Source organism: Buteo buteo, chromosome 1 (genome assembly GCF_964188355.1).
Source record: "Buteo buteo chromosome 1, bButBut1.hap1.1, whole genome shotgun sequence".
NCBI lineage: Eukaryota > Metazoa > Chordata > Aves > Accipitriformes > Accipitridae > Buteo > Buteo buteo.
The window spans coordinates 47,375,004-47,392,887 of NC_134171.1; the positions used below are offsets into that span (position 1 = coordinate 47,375,004).

The 17,884-nt window shown below is 35.1% G+C and overlaps 1 protein-coding gene across 2 annotated transcripts in view; it reads right to left on the minus strand.

Annotated features, from left to right (window-relative positions):
• The window catches only part of GRIA2 (glutamate ionotropic receptor AMPA type subunit 2), a 95,272-nt gene that overhangs the window by 17,217 nt on the left and 60,171 nt on the right, over nt 1–17,884 (minus strand). For both annotated transcript variants that reach the window (XM_075024350.1, XM_075023491.1), the window contains exons 7-11: nt 6,544–6,711; nt 6,161–6,265; nt 5,334–5,444; nt 4,007–4,213; nt 3,128–3,498 (exon numbers count right to left, since the gene is read on the minus strand). In XM_075024350.1, the coding sequence (XP_074880451.1) occupies nt 3,128–3,498; nt 4,007–4,213; nt 5,334–5,444; nt 6,161–6,265; nt 6,544–6,711 (962 nt within the window). The remainder of the gene's footprint in view (nt 1–3,127; nt 3,499–4,006; nt 4,214–5,333; nt 5,445–6,160; nt 6,266–6,543; nt 6,712–17,884) is intronic.

Sequence of the window (17,884 nt, forward strand, 5' to 3'; positions counted from 1 at the left end):
AAATTACTTACTACTTTGTTTCCAAACAAGACATTATAGGAAGGAGTACATAATCTTTGGAGATGTGCTTAATTATTTGGCAGAAATGTGCATGTAGTTGAAAGTCTAGCACTAAGGCATTGCAGTAGTTTAAGAATGTCTTGATGTGTCTCCTCTATCTATTAAGTAAACAAATTACAAATCACTCACCCACCCAGCCTACTGTATTGTGAATGAGACTTCAAACTAATTCTGACAAAATATTTATATAGGTAATAGATTGATATAACTATATATATATATATATACATTTAAACATGATAGTTATGTAAAGCTGATTTATTAAACTGGGAACAAAAATAGATAGAACCAATTCTGGACAAATTATTTTTACTAATTGCTATTGTATAAAATCTCTGTGATAACTCAGACATTAAAAGATTTATTCCATGTCACAACAGACTCACTAATTCACTCTACTACATGAAAATCAAGTCAGATAAGGTCCAGAACATGTAACTGAAAAGGACCATAGAAAATAGATTATTTCAAGTTCCTCTAAATTGAGATGTATTCTGCAAACATGCTTTCTGTCACTTTTGAAAAAATATTACATACTTATTTTGACATGGAGGTAATCAGAGTGTAAAATAATTCTACAATTAAAAGATTGAATTATATAATAAATATATATTTGCAAGGTAAAATCTCTGACAATGTGTATTTAACAACTGCCAATTTTATGGCACTTTATATTGCATCAACGATACCTGCTATAAATGATAACAATCTTCAAAAGCCCATGATTTGTCAGTAAACGAAGTTGCCACTGACTTTGTAAAAAAAGAATAAGCTCATTGCCAATCCAGACATTATGGTCCCACATTACATTATATAAGTAAAATTTTGGGGGGTGTCATTTGTTTTCAAAATTTCCCATAAGGTCCGTCCCAGTTAAATAAATAATTTCTTTTTTTATGTACATTTCAAAAAGTTTCTAAAGATTGATAATTCCATGCTAGTATGAACCCACACTTTACAAGCACCTCGTTCATCAGATCCTTAAATACTAAAATAACAATTTCTGTGCACAATTACCTAAATTCGTGCACCACATTTTATACTTACAAAGTATTATATAACAGTACTGAGAGTACACTCGCATCTCAAAAAAGATGAGGAAAACTTCGCTGTAAGTTATCATTATTGTATAATCTATTATTCTATTCTATTCTACTCTATTGTTTCTGTGCTACCCATGATGGCAACATGGGGATTGCTATTGCAGACCAGTTTCCATGTGGTCCAGTCTTACTCAGCATCACCTTCTATTTCAGAGTCAAGAAGCTCTAGTTACTTGTCTACTCTAAAATTCTTACAGTGGTTGTTGTTTTTATTAGAGAAATTATAGTGCCAATAGTGCAAAATTTAACTTCACAAAGGTATTTTGCTGATGCCTGAAGATACTCCTTTTTGAATCTACTCTGATTCATTTGCGGGGACTTCAAATTCCATAGTGATAAGTTTTGGTGCAAGAACAAAATAACTGAGGTGTTTTCAGCCCTTTTCTATTTTTATAATAACAGATAAAATACAAACCAACTGCTTTCCTCAAAAATATGTTTGTAATGAAATAAAGTGCTGTTACACACTTCACTGAAACTAAATCTTGAATCTCCAAAATTATTTGAGTTTCATGCACCTTTTATGATGACCATTTACTATCATTATTCTTCTATCACATTTCAAAAGTTATCAAACCATGCACAACAACTGTCATGCTTTAACAGCCAGTAAAATAATAATATTAAAAAAGATCGTTATTCTACTATGGCCTTGATTCAATAAAAATAATTTTGTAGCTAATAGGGGACTTTGCAGACAACTAAACCTGTGAAGACTGTAAATGATACAAAAACCCCACAGGACTGTAATTAACACAGCTTCTCATGACCTGAAACAATTTTCTCTCTCTGTCTCCACTGTCTCATTGTATACAATTCTTACTGTGTTATATGCCAAATCCATTACATCTTTCACCATAAAGGCTGGCATATCTCACTGTGATATGCCAGCCTTTACACAGAATTGCTGAAGTTCTCGCACAATAAATGCTCTGCTATTTCCATAGTAGAACAACTTGAAAACCTGCTGTTGCCTTTTGGGATGCATGACTTATACCTAAGAAATGCTTTTTTGGTGTGATTTAGTTTGCACACTAACCACTAGACTCACTAGAAATTAACTTGTTCCCTGTCTTACTTCAGGATGTTTAGAAGAAAGTTAAATTGCTTAGTATAAATAGGTAGGTCTTATGATTTGATTTCCTTAAACCCAGTTGCCCTATTTCACTTGTTACTATAGTTCCTCCAAGCAGCAAGTAGTTATTTACCTACCTACTTACCACTCCGTTGAATCAAGGCTAGAACCACTTGTGCACAAGGGAAATAGAATATTTAATGAGCTGCAAAGGAATTAACTTAAGTGCTTTACAGTTGTCCCTGATAAAGTAGGTGAAAATCCATGAGGAATTAAGCATTTATAAACTGGAGCTTCAAATTCATTTTAGCAATTTCCTTTGTGACTTTTCTAAAACTAGGCCATGGAAAACCAGTAGTGTTTTGCAACTATTCACATGAAATTAGAGCCATCATGATTTTTATTTCAGTTCAAGGCTCTCCTGTAGAAAAACAGTGGGTTAATAACTGTGTTACGATATGTAGTGAGTTTTAGAGGGGAAGTGCTGCCTGTGTAGTTCATGACTAGTATGTTACCCTTTTTTCCCATTACAGTTGTTGTGAACTATATGCACTGTCAACTGTAAAATGGGAATATGCAGCAAAAACACGGTACCCCTCCAAGAAGGCATGAAATGACTTGAACCTTATGCATTTTACAGTCTCTGCATGGTGTATATAACTTCACTTGGCAAATGTATGATCGACCTTAAGACAACGTCGATCAAATACATCATGACCCTATGTCCCAGACAACTGCTTTTATTTCAAGGACTTCTGTGATTTTAGGGAAGGAAAAAACATAGCAATTAATTTCTTTCTGAGAGTGAAAATATATGCACCATGAACCTCCTCCGGCTGAGATGGCTGAGACCAAAAATGCACAAAGTTGAAATGAGTGAGTAACCAACCTTGGCGAAATATCGCATCCTTGCTGCATAAAGGCACCCAGGGAAAACCAGAGACTATTAAATATCCCAAATTCATTAGTTGATTCATTAGTTTGCGTTTCTCTTCCATCTTCAAATTCCTCAGTGTGCCACTCGTATGGGCTAAATCTGCTGACCAGGAATAAAACTACACTGACCCCAATGTAGGCAAAAACAATGCACATCCAGATTTCATATGCTAACGGATCAAGAAATGAAAACACTCCTGGCTTGGACTTCTGAGGCTTCTTGATCATTATTGATATCCCCAGGCTCATAAAGGGCTTTGAGAAGTCAATCACCTCTTCTCTCACCAATGTTATAGTTAATGGAGCAATCGCAATATCGGCTTTCTGTAAAGGAAGAAAAAAAGCAACTAATAGCTAATACAATGATCAGAGCAAAAAATGGTTTAGTTTCTACTGCATTTCACAAATGAAAAATAGGACAGGAGAGACACCAGCAACATTCATTTCGCCAGGAACATCCTATGGAGAATTTCAGAAATTTTTAGTTGAAACTCATCTTACTGAAATACATATAACCATATGGTTGGCATATTCCAAGCTTCTCTTTTTACACATGCCCTTTTAAAAGTATATGACATTTGGAAGTGTTAGTAAAGTACAATGCCTTTCACCTGGTCAGAAGCATGAAACATGCACTCACTTCCCCCAACTTCATTTGCATTTAAAATCTAATTCCATGTTTTACTTTCAAAATTTTTCATGCCAATACAAGTTACTAATTCTCTATCAAAGGAATTAGATAATTTTCCTCTACTCTACAGAGAAAACTAAACCAAATCCCACTCCTTCCATCAGTCATCTTTAACGGTTTTATTATAAAAGATTTTCTTACCCCGTAAACAAGTTCTCCAACCATCCCATTCCAGATTTTCGTGTCTGCATCCCTCGCCCCATACTTGCCATCCCCAACAATTGTGAGCTTGTATTTGAATCCACAGTGTTTAGCAATTTCTGTAGCCAAGTCCACACAATAGCCCTCATATCGATCATTTCCTTCAAGCATTTCATGATTTTTCTTCATCATGACGTATGGGGACTCCTGCACAGAAAGAACTTGCCTTAGCCACTTGGTAGAGACAGAGGTATCAATTGTGTACGTCATAGATTAATAGGTTTCCTTTTACATGTGAAATAAAGAAGATAACATCTGAATCATACATGCTATGTGTAAGTTAGCAGTTAATTATTAATGTGACATGTCCTTAACACATTTAAAAGCTGCATTCTCCACAGTCATACACAAATAACAATACTTACAGGTATAGCGATTCCCAGCAGTATGTTAATAATGACCATGAATGTTAACAGGAGTTACGCATTCAGAGGAGAAAGAGTAAGTTCCAAAATCAGTTTCTTTCTCTCATACAGTTTGGATAGAAGAAGGCAAAGGTATTTAGTTGCTTTTGTTGTTGTCTTAATACAAGAAAATTCTTTCCTATTTCATAAGCACATCCCTCCCTGGGAAAACACTTCGGGCTATCCAGGCTGTATCTTTATTGAATTACTACACAAACAATAGGTAAGATATCTATAACTACGCAGTAAAGTTCTATCATCAGCAAAACTGGTGATGAGTCATAAGTCGTATTAAAGTAACATATCTCCTCTTTGCTCTATTGTTACCAAACTATTCTTGTATCCAGTGAAATTCCTATGCTAGCCTGTGACTTGTCCAAACTGATAAAGAAGCTGTGTAACTTACAGAAAAATGCTGTTCTATGACAGTACATAATATTATTTTCTAGACAACTAGAATACAACTTTTAATTTTTTATTTTACACTTCACCAATCCATAGCAGCTACAATTCTGAAGCACAAGAAACAGTCTCTTCACTGTTTGGCAAAACCCGTTCTCTAAAACTAACACTATGGTTCTGCCTCTCAGACAAAGTGAAAGCAGATATTTCACTTCCATTTTCAGGTCTGAAAATTTTAACTTTCTAGGATGTTCTATCAACAACCATTTGTCTTCTACAGAACAAAACTGCATACTGAATCACATACATTTCTTTAATTTACAGATTTTATTTATGTATCATAATGAGCAACAGGTCACAACCTCAAATAATAAAAAGACAGTATATTTAAACTAACATAATGACAAGAAACAAATTACTGTAGGACAAACTGTCTTCTGACAAAATACGAGGTTAATTACCAAAATAGTGGTGACAATAATAGTCTTATTCTCTAGTCCTGAAGATTCATTTCCAAGAGGGCCATCAAGAGGATTCACAACCATTTTGTCCACTTCACTCCAATATCCAATCTAAAGAGAGTTTATAGGATGCACAGACACCAGTGAATATGAACTTTCATAGAAAAGGTAAAGCATGTTATTACTATGCCCTTGATTTGTGCTCACAGAGAACTATTTTAGCAATGGATCTGCCACTGTAAATATTTCTATTTATGTAGTTAAAGACTGTAACAAAGAGTAAGATTGAACTAATGACATTTGTTCACATTAATGTGTCTAATACAGGTATACCACTTTCATTCACATATTAACAGGCTTTAGTATTAACATCACACACTGTAGGATTGAAAGGGTTATGAAATACACCAGATTAGGAAGACATGAGAAACTGGCTTTTCCTGAAAGGTTTGGAATTAGAGCAGAAAGATAATCACATTTAAAGAAGCATCACTGAAAAGCTGTATTCTGCATTTATCATTCAGAAGCATATTTCCCTCAATACTGGCTCACATTTAGCAATTCAGATCAGAAAGCAAAAAGTTTAATCCACAAAACTGAAAGGAAAATACTCTTATGTAGTACTTACCAGAAATAACAACTTGTATTTGTTAGAAGGAAATACTACATATTTTTATTTTGTTCTGCAAGACCAGTGTAGAATACACCTATAAATAAATATTATCACAACTCATGCTTTAATTAATCTCTAGTGTTTTATTACCTACCTTAACCCATTGCTTAGCACAGTAAAACCTTTAAAGACACTGTAAGACAATTCAAATTACCTTCCGAGGACCAGTACTTTTGAGTTCCATGATGTTTATTGTAAAATTGATTCTCTTTCCATTCTGATCAAACTTTATATTCCCTGTTAGACCTTCCACCTGAACCTATATAGATGAAGATGAAAGTGGTAGAAGAATTAAGTTTGTTTCTTTTTAGAAAATACATTTTGTATTTCCATAAATGATTATTGATATTTCAAAAACATTCAGTTTAGAGTCTTTCCCATACACAATATATTATCTTAGCATGAGTCACGTTCCTGAGGAGTTCACTTTCACGTTATTCCCAGCAAGATCCAGGGAGGTTAGGAGACTGGAAGGTTCTTTTCAAGCATTTAATTTCACACATGCACTCATCCCAGCATTCACTCCAGGGAAGCTACCTGTTTCAATGCCCTTTCTATTTCTACACCATGACCCCAGGGTACAGCTGGATTTGCAAGACAATCTCCAGCATTTCCTCTTCTGGAGATCTCAATCCTCTGTTTACGCAAATTACGGAAAGCTTCTGTCATCACTTGAACAGCATCATAGGTCAGAGCAGATGTATACTGAAAAGAAGTGAAAATATTTAATTAAATAACAGCTTCAGCTTCACTACACCTTCCAATCCACTCATTAATCCATTGAACACAGAAACATATTAAAAATAAAAAGGATAGTAAGATATATTTGAAATCAGACCAGTTTTTCTTTAGTTTGGAGGTCACTACCCTCTGAGTGGTATCTATGCAAAGAAGTGTTCTCCATCAGAATGGTTAGGGGCAGTGCTAATAGGTCTAAAGATTTACAGATGTTTTCAGTGTGAATTACATTCCTTTCTCACTACAACTGCGCAACAGTTCTGGGTGCAGATATGGCTGGAAGTCCATGGAAGTGAAAGGGGAAAAAAGAAATAGTTTCCAATATTTAACTTGAGTTAGCCCCTAAAAATAAGAAATTGTTCCTCTTATTACACTCTTCACAGAGATGCATTTATATACAGACCTCTAGACTACAACTCCTCCCACGTATGTACCCACAAAACCAAACAACATGTATTTGTATATACATGTGCTTAGCTTTTATCTGTTAAATATAAAAAGTCAGGGGTAGCTATTTTCATTTGCAATACCTTGTCAACACCATGCAAAAACAGGTTTTGGGCTGAGATGTCTGGAAGAAGTGGTGACCTTCAAAGAGCAACATAGGCAAGGAAGAGTCCTAACCTGACACAATATAAGGAGCTTTATAACTTTTGAGACATCAGAGAAGAATTCTGCAATCGCATGCATCAGAAGCTAGGACTAAACAGTCAAAAGCAGTTATCTTCAGTGACTGGAAAATTTTACATCTTAACTAAATGAACAGAAACCACATGTGCAGGTACACTGAGGACTTTGTTGGATGGGCTTTATGAGTCCAGAACATTGCAATTATGCCAAATACAAGGGACATTTTTGGAAATATGGCCCAGAATATTTCTACTTAACAGCCTTATGAATGAATGCAATGATCCCTATGAAGGCTATTAGATGCTGAAAATATATAAACTGTAAAGCGGGGAGAAATGATATATTGGCTCTTTGCTTCAATGGTTCAGACTTTAATGAGAATTTTAATTAGCTAGCTCAAGTCATGCAGAAGGCTCTTGTAATTGTAACCAAGGCAGGCTCCTGAATTGAGGTCATTTTTGTATGCAACTGTTAGACCTTGGAAAGGAAGAAAAGGAAGGTGGAACTCTTTTTTTTCCAGATGTATAAGCTTACTGGGTGATTAATGCGAATTTTCTCAAGAAAGTTCTCTCACTGACTTTTACAGAAATCTTTAAAGGGATCAAAACAGCAGAAGAATGAAGTGAAAGACTGGCTGGAGCCAATACTATTGTCTACTACTGGAGTAGCAGTGATTAAGTGGTGGACATGGATTTGGAGATGAGGAGAAGGTAACAGAGAGACAAGAAAGGACCCCGATTCATTTTGGGGGGAACTGATAGCAACACTTCTTTAAGCGTAGCTCTTTGCAGTACAGAAACATATTGAACTACACTAGCATTTTGACTGAAATTTACTTTGGGTAGCAGAGAAAATAAAAGCTTTAAATTGAGAAGTTATAGTGCTACCTAATTCAGTTATTCTACATTTTGTTTGATCACTGGCGTATGTTTAATGCATTTTCTCAAGAACATTATCCCTATAGTGTATAATTACTGGCCTGAATATTCACAACTCAGTCATATATTCAGTTTGTATAGGGATTTGCCTATCAATATATATCTCTGTGTACACATGTCATCACATATATAAAATCCACATGCTTTAATTTAGGTTAAGTCAGCTTTAATCTAAGGACCTCAAAATATTTTACAAGCATCTTACACCTTCATGTTGTTGGAGATGCCATGAAAGCAAACAGTCCATGCATCATTTCTTAATGCTTTATTCTGCACACATTTTCAGCTCCTAATAACCTTCATGGGGCTCATTAAAACTATCTATAGTTTAATGAATAGATGTAAGGTTGACAAACTAAAACAAAGTGAACTCATTACCATAAACAAGAAATGACAGACAGATAACCCGCTCATGAAGAGGGGTGTCTGTGTGTGTGTGTCTGCGTAACAAATAAAATCGTTATAAGTTAAAGGATGCATTAGCCCTGTCTTGATTCACTTTGTTTTATACTGGAGATTCATCCATGTTCTGATCTGCACTATTAAAATAAGTGGGAGCACTATTTAGAATATTATTCTGTGGAAGTGAGATGGAATCTTACAGCCTACTACTCTTACAGCAGTGTAAATCTCCTAATTTCATTTCAGTTCCTTTCAACTTTACATGATAAAATCAGCAACTTTAATACAAAACGGTATAGGTACTATTCTATAGTTCCTACAGAATCACCCGTATTAATTAAACCATGGCAAAGAATATGCAAAACCAAAAAATCTTGCTTCTCATAATTCTAGAACTAGGATGATAATAAGCTGAAGTGCCTAAGGACTTTACGTTATTTGCTATGAAACATGGATTGCATGTATGTAATATGAAAATAATTCTCTCTAAATAAATGCCCTAATTGCCAAGAAGAGAAAACACAAGGTCTATAGGCAATTTTATTCAACTTAAATTTAAAATGTACTATAGACCTTAATAAAATTTGTAAGCTGCAATTGTGAAGATGAATTTGAAAAGTGAAGACAAAACAAAGTCATCCCAGACTAAGCAGACAATATTAATCATGTGCTGTCCAAGAAAAACTGGCAAGATGTTGACTTTTGTAACTTCAGCTGTTTTACAGTAATTCTGAAGATACCAGAAATCCTCAACTAAAAGGCCCAGTCTCCTACTTTATATAATCAGTAACTGAATCTTCTGAAGATAAAATTGCAGAAGACAACCTCAGAAGCACAAGGTTTTTTTATACATATATTTTAAAGCTGTAAGATATTATAAAAAGATGTAAAGTTAGCCTGTTAGTCCTGTGTTTAACACAATGCCTGTCCATGTGCTGAAGACATAAAGTTGAGAGATATGCCTAGAGATTTAAAATATAACATTGAAAGAATGTACTTGAGCAGTGGAAAAGAAATGAAAATGTGAAAACATAAATGCAGAAAAAAAAGAAAAAAGAAAAAAGGGAAGTATTCTGAATCACAAGAATTCGAATTCTTTTTCTCTTGATTTGGATATCTGCAATGTCTACATCTATCCTTGACATACTAGCTGTTTTGTTTTTTTTAAGTCAGAGAAGAGAAACAAGCATTTTAAGGTGTGATTCATTTTGCCTGTTAGACACCTTCTTTAAGATGAAATGAATCATGCCTTAGATTCCATTAATTTGATCTCCAGTGACTTCTGAGACTACTGGAGGAGTCCAGGGTGATCAGCTTAGATACATATGTCTACACTGTAGACACACTAAAAACAAATTAAAACCACTCAAGGAGACTATGAACTAGCCATTCAGCCCTAATCTAACACAACGGTGAGAAAGACAAACAAAATAACAGGATATTTTGGGCAGAGACTACCAGCAGAGTCAAAGAATGCAGTGCTAGTGCACAAGACACTAGGGAGACCTCAACTAGAATGGCATATCCAGCTGAAGCAGTATTCAAGAAGGCTGAAATCAATCTGAAACAGGCACAGAAGAAGGTTCCTCACCATGTATGGGGGGGCTGCTATTGGAACAGCAGGAGAAGGGACAGTGTATCACTTACAAAGGTTAAGAGAAAGGAGGTCTAGAATCAGATACAAGTATTTTTCCTTGGAAAGAGGCAAGATGCAAAGAGAGGTAATACAGGAAGTGTTCTTTGTTGCAAGAGTAAGTGGGTAGAATCAATAAGTATAAGCAAATGTTCAGCATTTTTCCTTATGTTTAAACAATTTAAATATACTTAAATACTAACAAATATACATCAAAGGCAGTAAAGACACAAACTGTGTCCTTGTAGCTTGTGGGTATATTAAATGTTTGGCTTACTGCTCTATACTAGCAATTTTTTTTCCAGTGGTTCACTATGCATTTTATCACCTTGTTTGTAATAATTTGCTAAACTATACACAGTCTAAATCAGCATATCAAATAGTGTGTTGTTTTAATACATGTTACAGCTTTATTTTGCTTTGAGAATTATATGCAATAAAATCTGTCACCTGAATTTTGTGCATTTTTCCCACAATGAAGTATTTCTCTACTTTAATGCTAGTATATACCACAAAAGGAGAATTGCCTTTCCATAGTGCTTTGTACGATAATCACGCTTTTGGGTCAAAACATTCACAATTGTTTGTCATTTCAGAAGTCACTGCTAGAGATTGGTATATAGATGTAGAAGCACCCCTACATTTTTATATAATATATATATAAAGTATAGGTATATACATATATAAACCTGCAAGCAAAAAGAGAGACAAAGTTACTTGCCAAGAACTAGTAAAGGAACTAGGTAACTATCTCCTGTGACTTTCAATGTAGTCAAACTAATGCAACTCAGGCACATATTTCTTAAGGGTCTGTCTTTAATTAATGTATCTGGGGGCTATTTCGAAATGGACAGTATTACACACGCTTGGGAAAATATTTGAAAGTCATCTGACAGATGAAAGAGTTAGTGGAAAATTCACTGATAGGAAACAGCTACCTCCTTCAGGATCTCTTGTGATACCCTGCATACTGTCATGACAGAGCATGGGAATGCAAATAGTTACTTTCAATAGAAATAAGAGACATTGTCAAATATTGTCACATAAATGCCATTGTAAATCCAGATGGCTTTTAATTGTGCCCATAATCATGCATTGTTCTCATTTGTTCTGTGCAGGCATTAGCATGAATGGTGGTCTGTATGAAGCAGCATGTCTGGGTTGGTTGCCTTTCAAACTGCAAATGGACTTTAAGCACAGGAGCATCTTCATTACCTATGGATATGTTGCAAACAGTGGGGACATGAGGTAGAGGTCAGGGAGCCCAGAAAAGACTTAATGCTTGCCTCTTCCTCTTTGATCTTTACATTAGAATGGAGCTCTTGTCAAAACAGGCAGCCTTTAAACAGATTTGCTTCCAGCTGAAAATAATTGCATATATATGCAAGATACTTAGAAATATCAACTGATTATTTGTAAATTTTTTATAACAATCCTGGTCCTGACTAAAAGGGGAAGAGAAATTAACAACATGTAAAATTACTGGATCTTTAAAAATTTTTTTTAAATTAATCTCAGTAAAGATGGAGTTAGAGATCAAGCCGTATTTATCTTAACAAATACACTATCTTTATTAAATTTTGTTTCCAGAGGTTGTAGAGTCAGATCAACCTGCCTTTAAATAAAGGCTATCATCAAAACGTAATTCCAGAATTATGTGTGCACAGAACGGCTAAACAAATAATAGGTATTTTTGCTCTGAAATGCCATAATGTTTTGGGCAGAACATCAGAAGCAAAGAATGCTTTAAGCAAACTGTCACCTTAGTAAAACTTAAGTGTTCAGGTTCAAAACTGCTATCCAGAAAACCTGCTGATTCTGTGATGTGTTTATGTTCTTTAGGTATCTCCTTGCTTGGTTTAGAAAGGCTGCTTTCTGGGCACACCCAGAACATTTTTGGTTTCTAGCCCGGTAGCTAGTCACCTGCCTAAGCCTACAGCCCTGAAAGTCTAACTTCTGTTTGAAAGACACGCTCATAGCACATCCAGCAGACACTGACAAGACTGGGGCACTTGAATTATGCTAACACTCCCACTGCAGGATATATATAGGGGAAAGTGACCTTCTTTCACTCCTCTTAAAACTGAATATAGCAAAGATCACAAGATTTATGAACCCCAAGGTGCTTGGCCTTTCCACCTATTTCACCTACTACTCTAATAGGAAGGAGATTCCTAAACTGTAATTCCTCCCCCAAGATTACTTCCAATCCAGAAGAACACTCTTCTCACTGGAGTCATCAGAGGTGCTAATTCAACAGAAAAAAAGAGTGCAGGTACTTGCTGGGTTTTTTTGTTTTTTGGTTTGTTTTTTTTTTGATTTTACACTGAGGACAGAGGTTTTAAAGTACTTTGGCCTTCCATTAGATTTAATGCAATAGCCAAAGAGAATAGCTAATGCTACTGTAAAACAGACGTTTCTTCAAAATATCAGAAAGATGTCAGACAAGAAAAAAATTATGGATCTGGGCTAAAGTCTTAGCAACAAAGTGAATCCTCTGTCTTCCAGGAAGCAGTAGAACAATGCCAGATCTTATTAATGGCACTGGCATTTGGATCTACCAAAGTTCCAGACCTTTTCCCATTCCAAAGAACAAAAAGTCAGCCTGCATGTCTTACACTCGTTCAGGAGTGTTAATAGAGAAGTTGTGGGGGAATTTATCCCTTCCGTTATCCAGAAGGTCAAATTAGCCTAACATTGTGCCCCCTTTATTTTCTGAAAACGCATTACAGAGAAAGAGCTCCACCATGTCAGACAATCTTGGAAATCCTTTGACTTTTGTCTCAACTAAGCCATCTGTGCCCACAGAAAGATGGGCAGATGCTTTCAGAAGTGTCTTGTAATTTACTCTGGCTGCACCGTGTTGTTTTGTCTCAGCTTTTGTTGATCATGGCGAATGGATCTAAAGCATACAGCTGGTGAGATGATTCAATATTGTTCACCCAGAGAGCAGTCAGTAATGATGTTATAGTACAGTGCACTGCTGGACAAGGCTTTTATTTTGCTGTTGCTCCAATAATCGCATATAAGCAATTTAAAGTCAATGAAATACTGAAGCAGACACCAAGTTCTGCAAGGTGTTCTCCTAGCCCATGCCATTAAAAAAATCCATGGCAGTTTTTATGTTAGTATTAACCCCCTCCCCCAAAACATTCGCAGCTGTAGCCTTTTTTCCTATATCTATCATACTATGCTGCAACACAAAAATATCTTTCCTTTAAACACTTCTTAATGAGAAAGAATAATTATCAGGTATTAAAAAAAGATCTTGAAAGGAGTACAGTAGCTTTTAATGCAAGTCTTTACACTGTATCTTTTTTCTCTACCTTATACCTTTCTTTCTCCCTCTGAAAAATCCTAAATTATTAAACATAAATAAATCAGCAGGACACCTTATCTCTCCTTACAGTAAAGGCAGAAACAACTCAAAACTATTCATAATTTATATATTTGTACAAATGTAAATTGTACATTCATTACATTTGTGTAACAAATTCTTTGAACCTTAAAATCTCCAGTCATTACTCAATGGCTGAAAAGTTTACTATCTAAACTCACTTCTTTTTATTAAGTTCCTTAAAAAGTCTATTAATTCTTGCCCTATTCTTTTCCATTTTTCTAGAAGCTTTTTAAACCCTCCTAGTTCTCAAACCTAAAGCTTACTCCTTGTGAACTCTGTATTACCAAAAACCACACAGAGCTTGACAAAAAATTTAAAACCAATTACTTGGATTTGAATCCATAGAGCTTGACAGAATTAATAAAAACAATTCTTTGGATTTGAACCCACAGCATTTTACTTATAAAAAAAGATGTTGTTGTCTTCTAATCCATGCCACCACCTGTGGAAAATATACATACTGACAAAATAAATAAGATTTTACAATTACTTGTGTAATCCTACCTCTAACTTTAAACAGAATGCACTTGCAAAACAGCGATGCCACTGATGAAAAAATCACCTCTAATTTACTGTAAGACACAAAGAACATATGACTTTTTAATCGTCACCGTATGAATACATAAAACCTTCTTCTTCAAGGCTAAGCTGGAGAAAAGTATGCCTCTCTTCATAGTGTTAAAAATCAGCAGGATCCAGTAGCAAAAACCGAAGCCTATGGTATAATAGCGAAAATAGACCAAGTAGGAAAATTTAAACCAGAGGATGAGAACAAAGTGTACAAATAGGAAGGCAAAAGACTTCTCTGAAAAATCATGCTGTAAGAAATTGTTTTGAAAGAGCTAGCATGAATGTTTAAAGTATTACACTGGGGCAGATGGGTTTTTTTGGGGGTGGGTGGGTGGGTGGCTGTTTCTTGTTTTGTGTGGTCTTTTTGGTTTTCTTTTTTTTTCACTGCCTTACCCTAAAAATGCACTTGAGTCTCTATAAATTCCTTTGTTCTATCACAAAAGTCACTACCTCTTCAAAAATTAAGGTTAGTCATAAATCAGTAAGCATATGTGGCTTACAGCAGATACAAATTTTAAAATATAAAATGCTCTTTTACTAAAATATTTACTGAAATACAGTCTTCAATCACTGCTCTTTTTATGATAAAAATGGCCATCCAATCATTATTAACCATGGTAAATACCCTTGAGTTGAGCTTTTAACCCAGAGACAGTTATTGAGATGATCATAAAAACGTATTCTAGATAATTTTCCAGTAGAATAATTAATGGTTGGTGCAATTAATGAAAATGGTAGAAGAGAGATTAGATCATTCTGTTTTATAAAATGACTGATACTATATGAATGATAAGAACCTGAAAATTCTATTAGGCTCTTCAACTATATTATTTTTACTCATAGTCAACAGAAAGTCCTATACAGATTAACAGAAATAAATTATTTAACCTAAAAGCTGAACAACACTGCAAGAGAAATTATTCTAAATTGGAATTTCATATGAGGATTCTTTAGACTTGAATTTTTTACTAGCCTATTAAATAAAGCCACACTAAACGATCTTTCAATTTGGTTTTAATATATTCTGAATCATTGCCATTCTCTGTAACAACCTGTAGGAGGGGTACCTGGACTTGATATTACAATACACATTGCACAAATTCACTTACCAGGAAAAAAAAAAAAGAAAAAGAAAAAAAAAAAAAAACAAAACACAATCAACAGGATCTGAGAGTTCTCATCATACATACTGCAGTTTTCTAAAAATTTCCAAAACTTGCCATTTAAAACTAATAGTAATAACTCAAGTCTTATATTTAAAAAAACCAAACCAACAAACAAATCACACCACCTATTTTCATTATCAATTCTCATCTATCACAACCAGCACAAGTATTTGCCTGTTGTCTCAAGATGAAACACTTTCTCCTGTTTGCTCCAATCTAATTCCAAGTAAAATACTAATAGAATTAAATATACCCATCTTATCAGATTGCTGATTTTACCATGACATAGTTACTGTCAGAGAATAATAAGCACTTCATGTTTGCTTTTCTGCCACCCCATACTGGCTAATATAGGCAGCTACCTATGCTGACTGGTCCTTAATATCAGCCTTGCCCCAGCAATAAGGCTGCACGTCTCCTCTCCTTGTTCACATAAGTGATCCTCTGTGCTTCCTTCTCTTCCTCCCTTATTCCCCCAACCCATGAAACATTCAGCCATAGATACCTCTCCAGATCCGAGCTGCCACCACCCCTCTGTGCCTTTTACTTGTGTCCCAATAGTCTCTATCCAATTTGCAGACCCCTTTTTTTGAATGACACATTCCTCCTCCGACTACTTTCAGCTTTGTGTATCACTCCCCCTTCTCCTCTTATCCCCATTTCTCTCTCAAGCTCTCCTGTCCTAAATGACATCATTGATCTTGGTGAGGCCAGAGGTATACCTGATCTTGCTGAACACCTGGAGTATGAAGGCATAGTAGCTTTCTTTTGTTTATATCAACCATATTCAGATGAATTGCTGGTTGAAAAAAGTGATAAAGAGTTCCTAGGAAAATAGGCAGGAGGAATCCATCGCACTTTGTTGGCTGAAAATCCTTAAACACTTATGATTACTAAGAGTAAGCAGAGTCAATTCAAAGAAACAGAGCTGCACAGGGACGTTAGGACTTGGCTCTGTAGTTTTCTGAAGTCTGGCAAATACTTTTGCTTTAGCACCGTTCAGCCACTTTTACTTGCAGGTTCGAAGGATCTGGGTCAATAGGCCTTTTGTATGTCTGAGACAAATCTACAGATATTGCCTCAAACCACCCGCTGCTTTCACTGACTAAATGTTCCATTCTTTAATTGCATTTTCTTACAAAAACAACAGACCCTAAACAAAAATACAAACCAACTAAGCTGGAATGAGTGATTACTTATGCAAAAGAGCCTTAAGCTATTAAAAAGAAGTATGAAGTTTAACACTGAAATTTCTTACACCCACATTTTTCATATATATTTTTGCAAGTAGGGAAGATTGAATACTGAGATTCAAAAGCCCGGTGAAACCAGGTAGCTAGAACGCCAACTGCTAGTTGTTTACTTTTTATGCCCAGGAAACCAAAACACAAGGACTGAAAAACATAGGCAGAAAAATCTCACAAATCTACAGTTCTACAAGGACACTTGAAAAAAATTGACTCCTGTTCAGTTCCTGATTAAAGCATCTAATACATACTGAAATTAACTAATATTTTTTTATTCTTATTTATAAATCATCATAATCTACTTGAATTCAGGCATAATCAATCAAATTTTTCCATTAAAACTGTAGCAGGTGCAACAGAATATCCCTTACAAATCCTATTAAAATGTCTGCTATTATAAAACCATTTTCCAACACACCGCAATCATAAGAGGCATGCCCAAAAATGAAGGTATTGTCTAATTCATTAATTGTACACTTTGGCTTAGTCGTCTATGGCTAGACCAAATGCCTTCTGAATTTCCAGTTTGAAGAAATGTTTTCACTGTTGTCTTCTTTGTTCCTTAATATCAGTGAATCATCTAAATTTTAATTATTTCCGCAAGGTAAATAAGTACTTTTATATTTGTCCGCGCGTTCTCTGTATTCCATCCTTGAGATGAATCAGCACCAGCAGAATTAAACCAGCAGCTCTCAATTATAAGCTTCATTCTTCCTGACTGACTTACATTTTAAGATTGGCAGTTTTCAACTTTAGCAATTTTATCATAAAAAGCACACTGTTTGGTACTATACAAACACTTCAAATTCTAGAATCACATTATCTTTGAAAAAAATAGATTTCATAATAATATTCTAAAAGGCTAGATGGCTATAAAAAAAAGACTTGAAAATGTGAAACTACTAAAGAAAATCAGAAGGCAAAAACAATCTACTGTTTCGTTATCTTAGCTACGTATTGATTGTATGTGTGTGTGGAGGAGAGATTATAAAGCTTGAAATACAATCTTATGAATTCCGAACATCTGAAACAATGTACCAGCATGAACCACTTCAAGCCATCAAAACCAGCTGTAGTGAGTACTGGGGTTGTTACTACCTTCCGACACAATGGTGGACTCATACTCTCTATGAGTCCGAGCTGCTTTAGGTTTT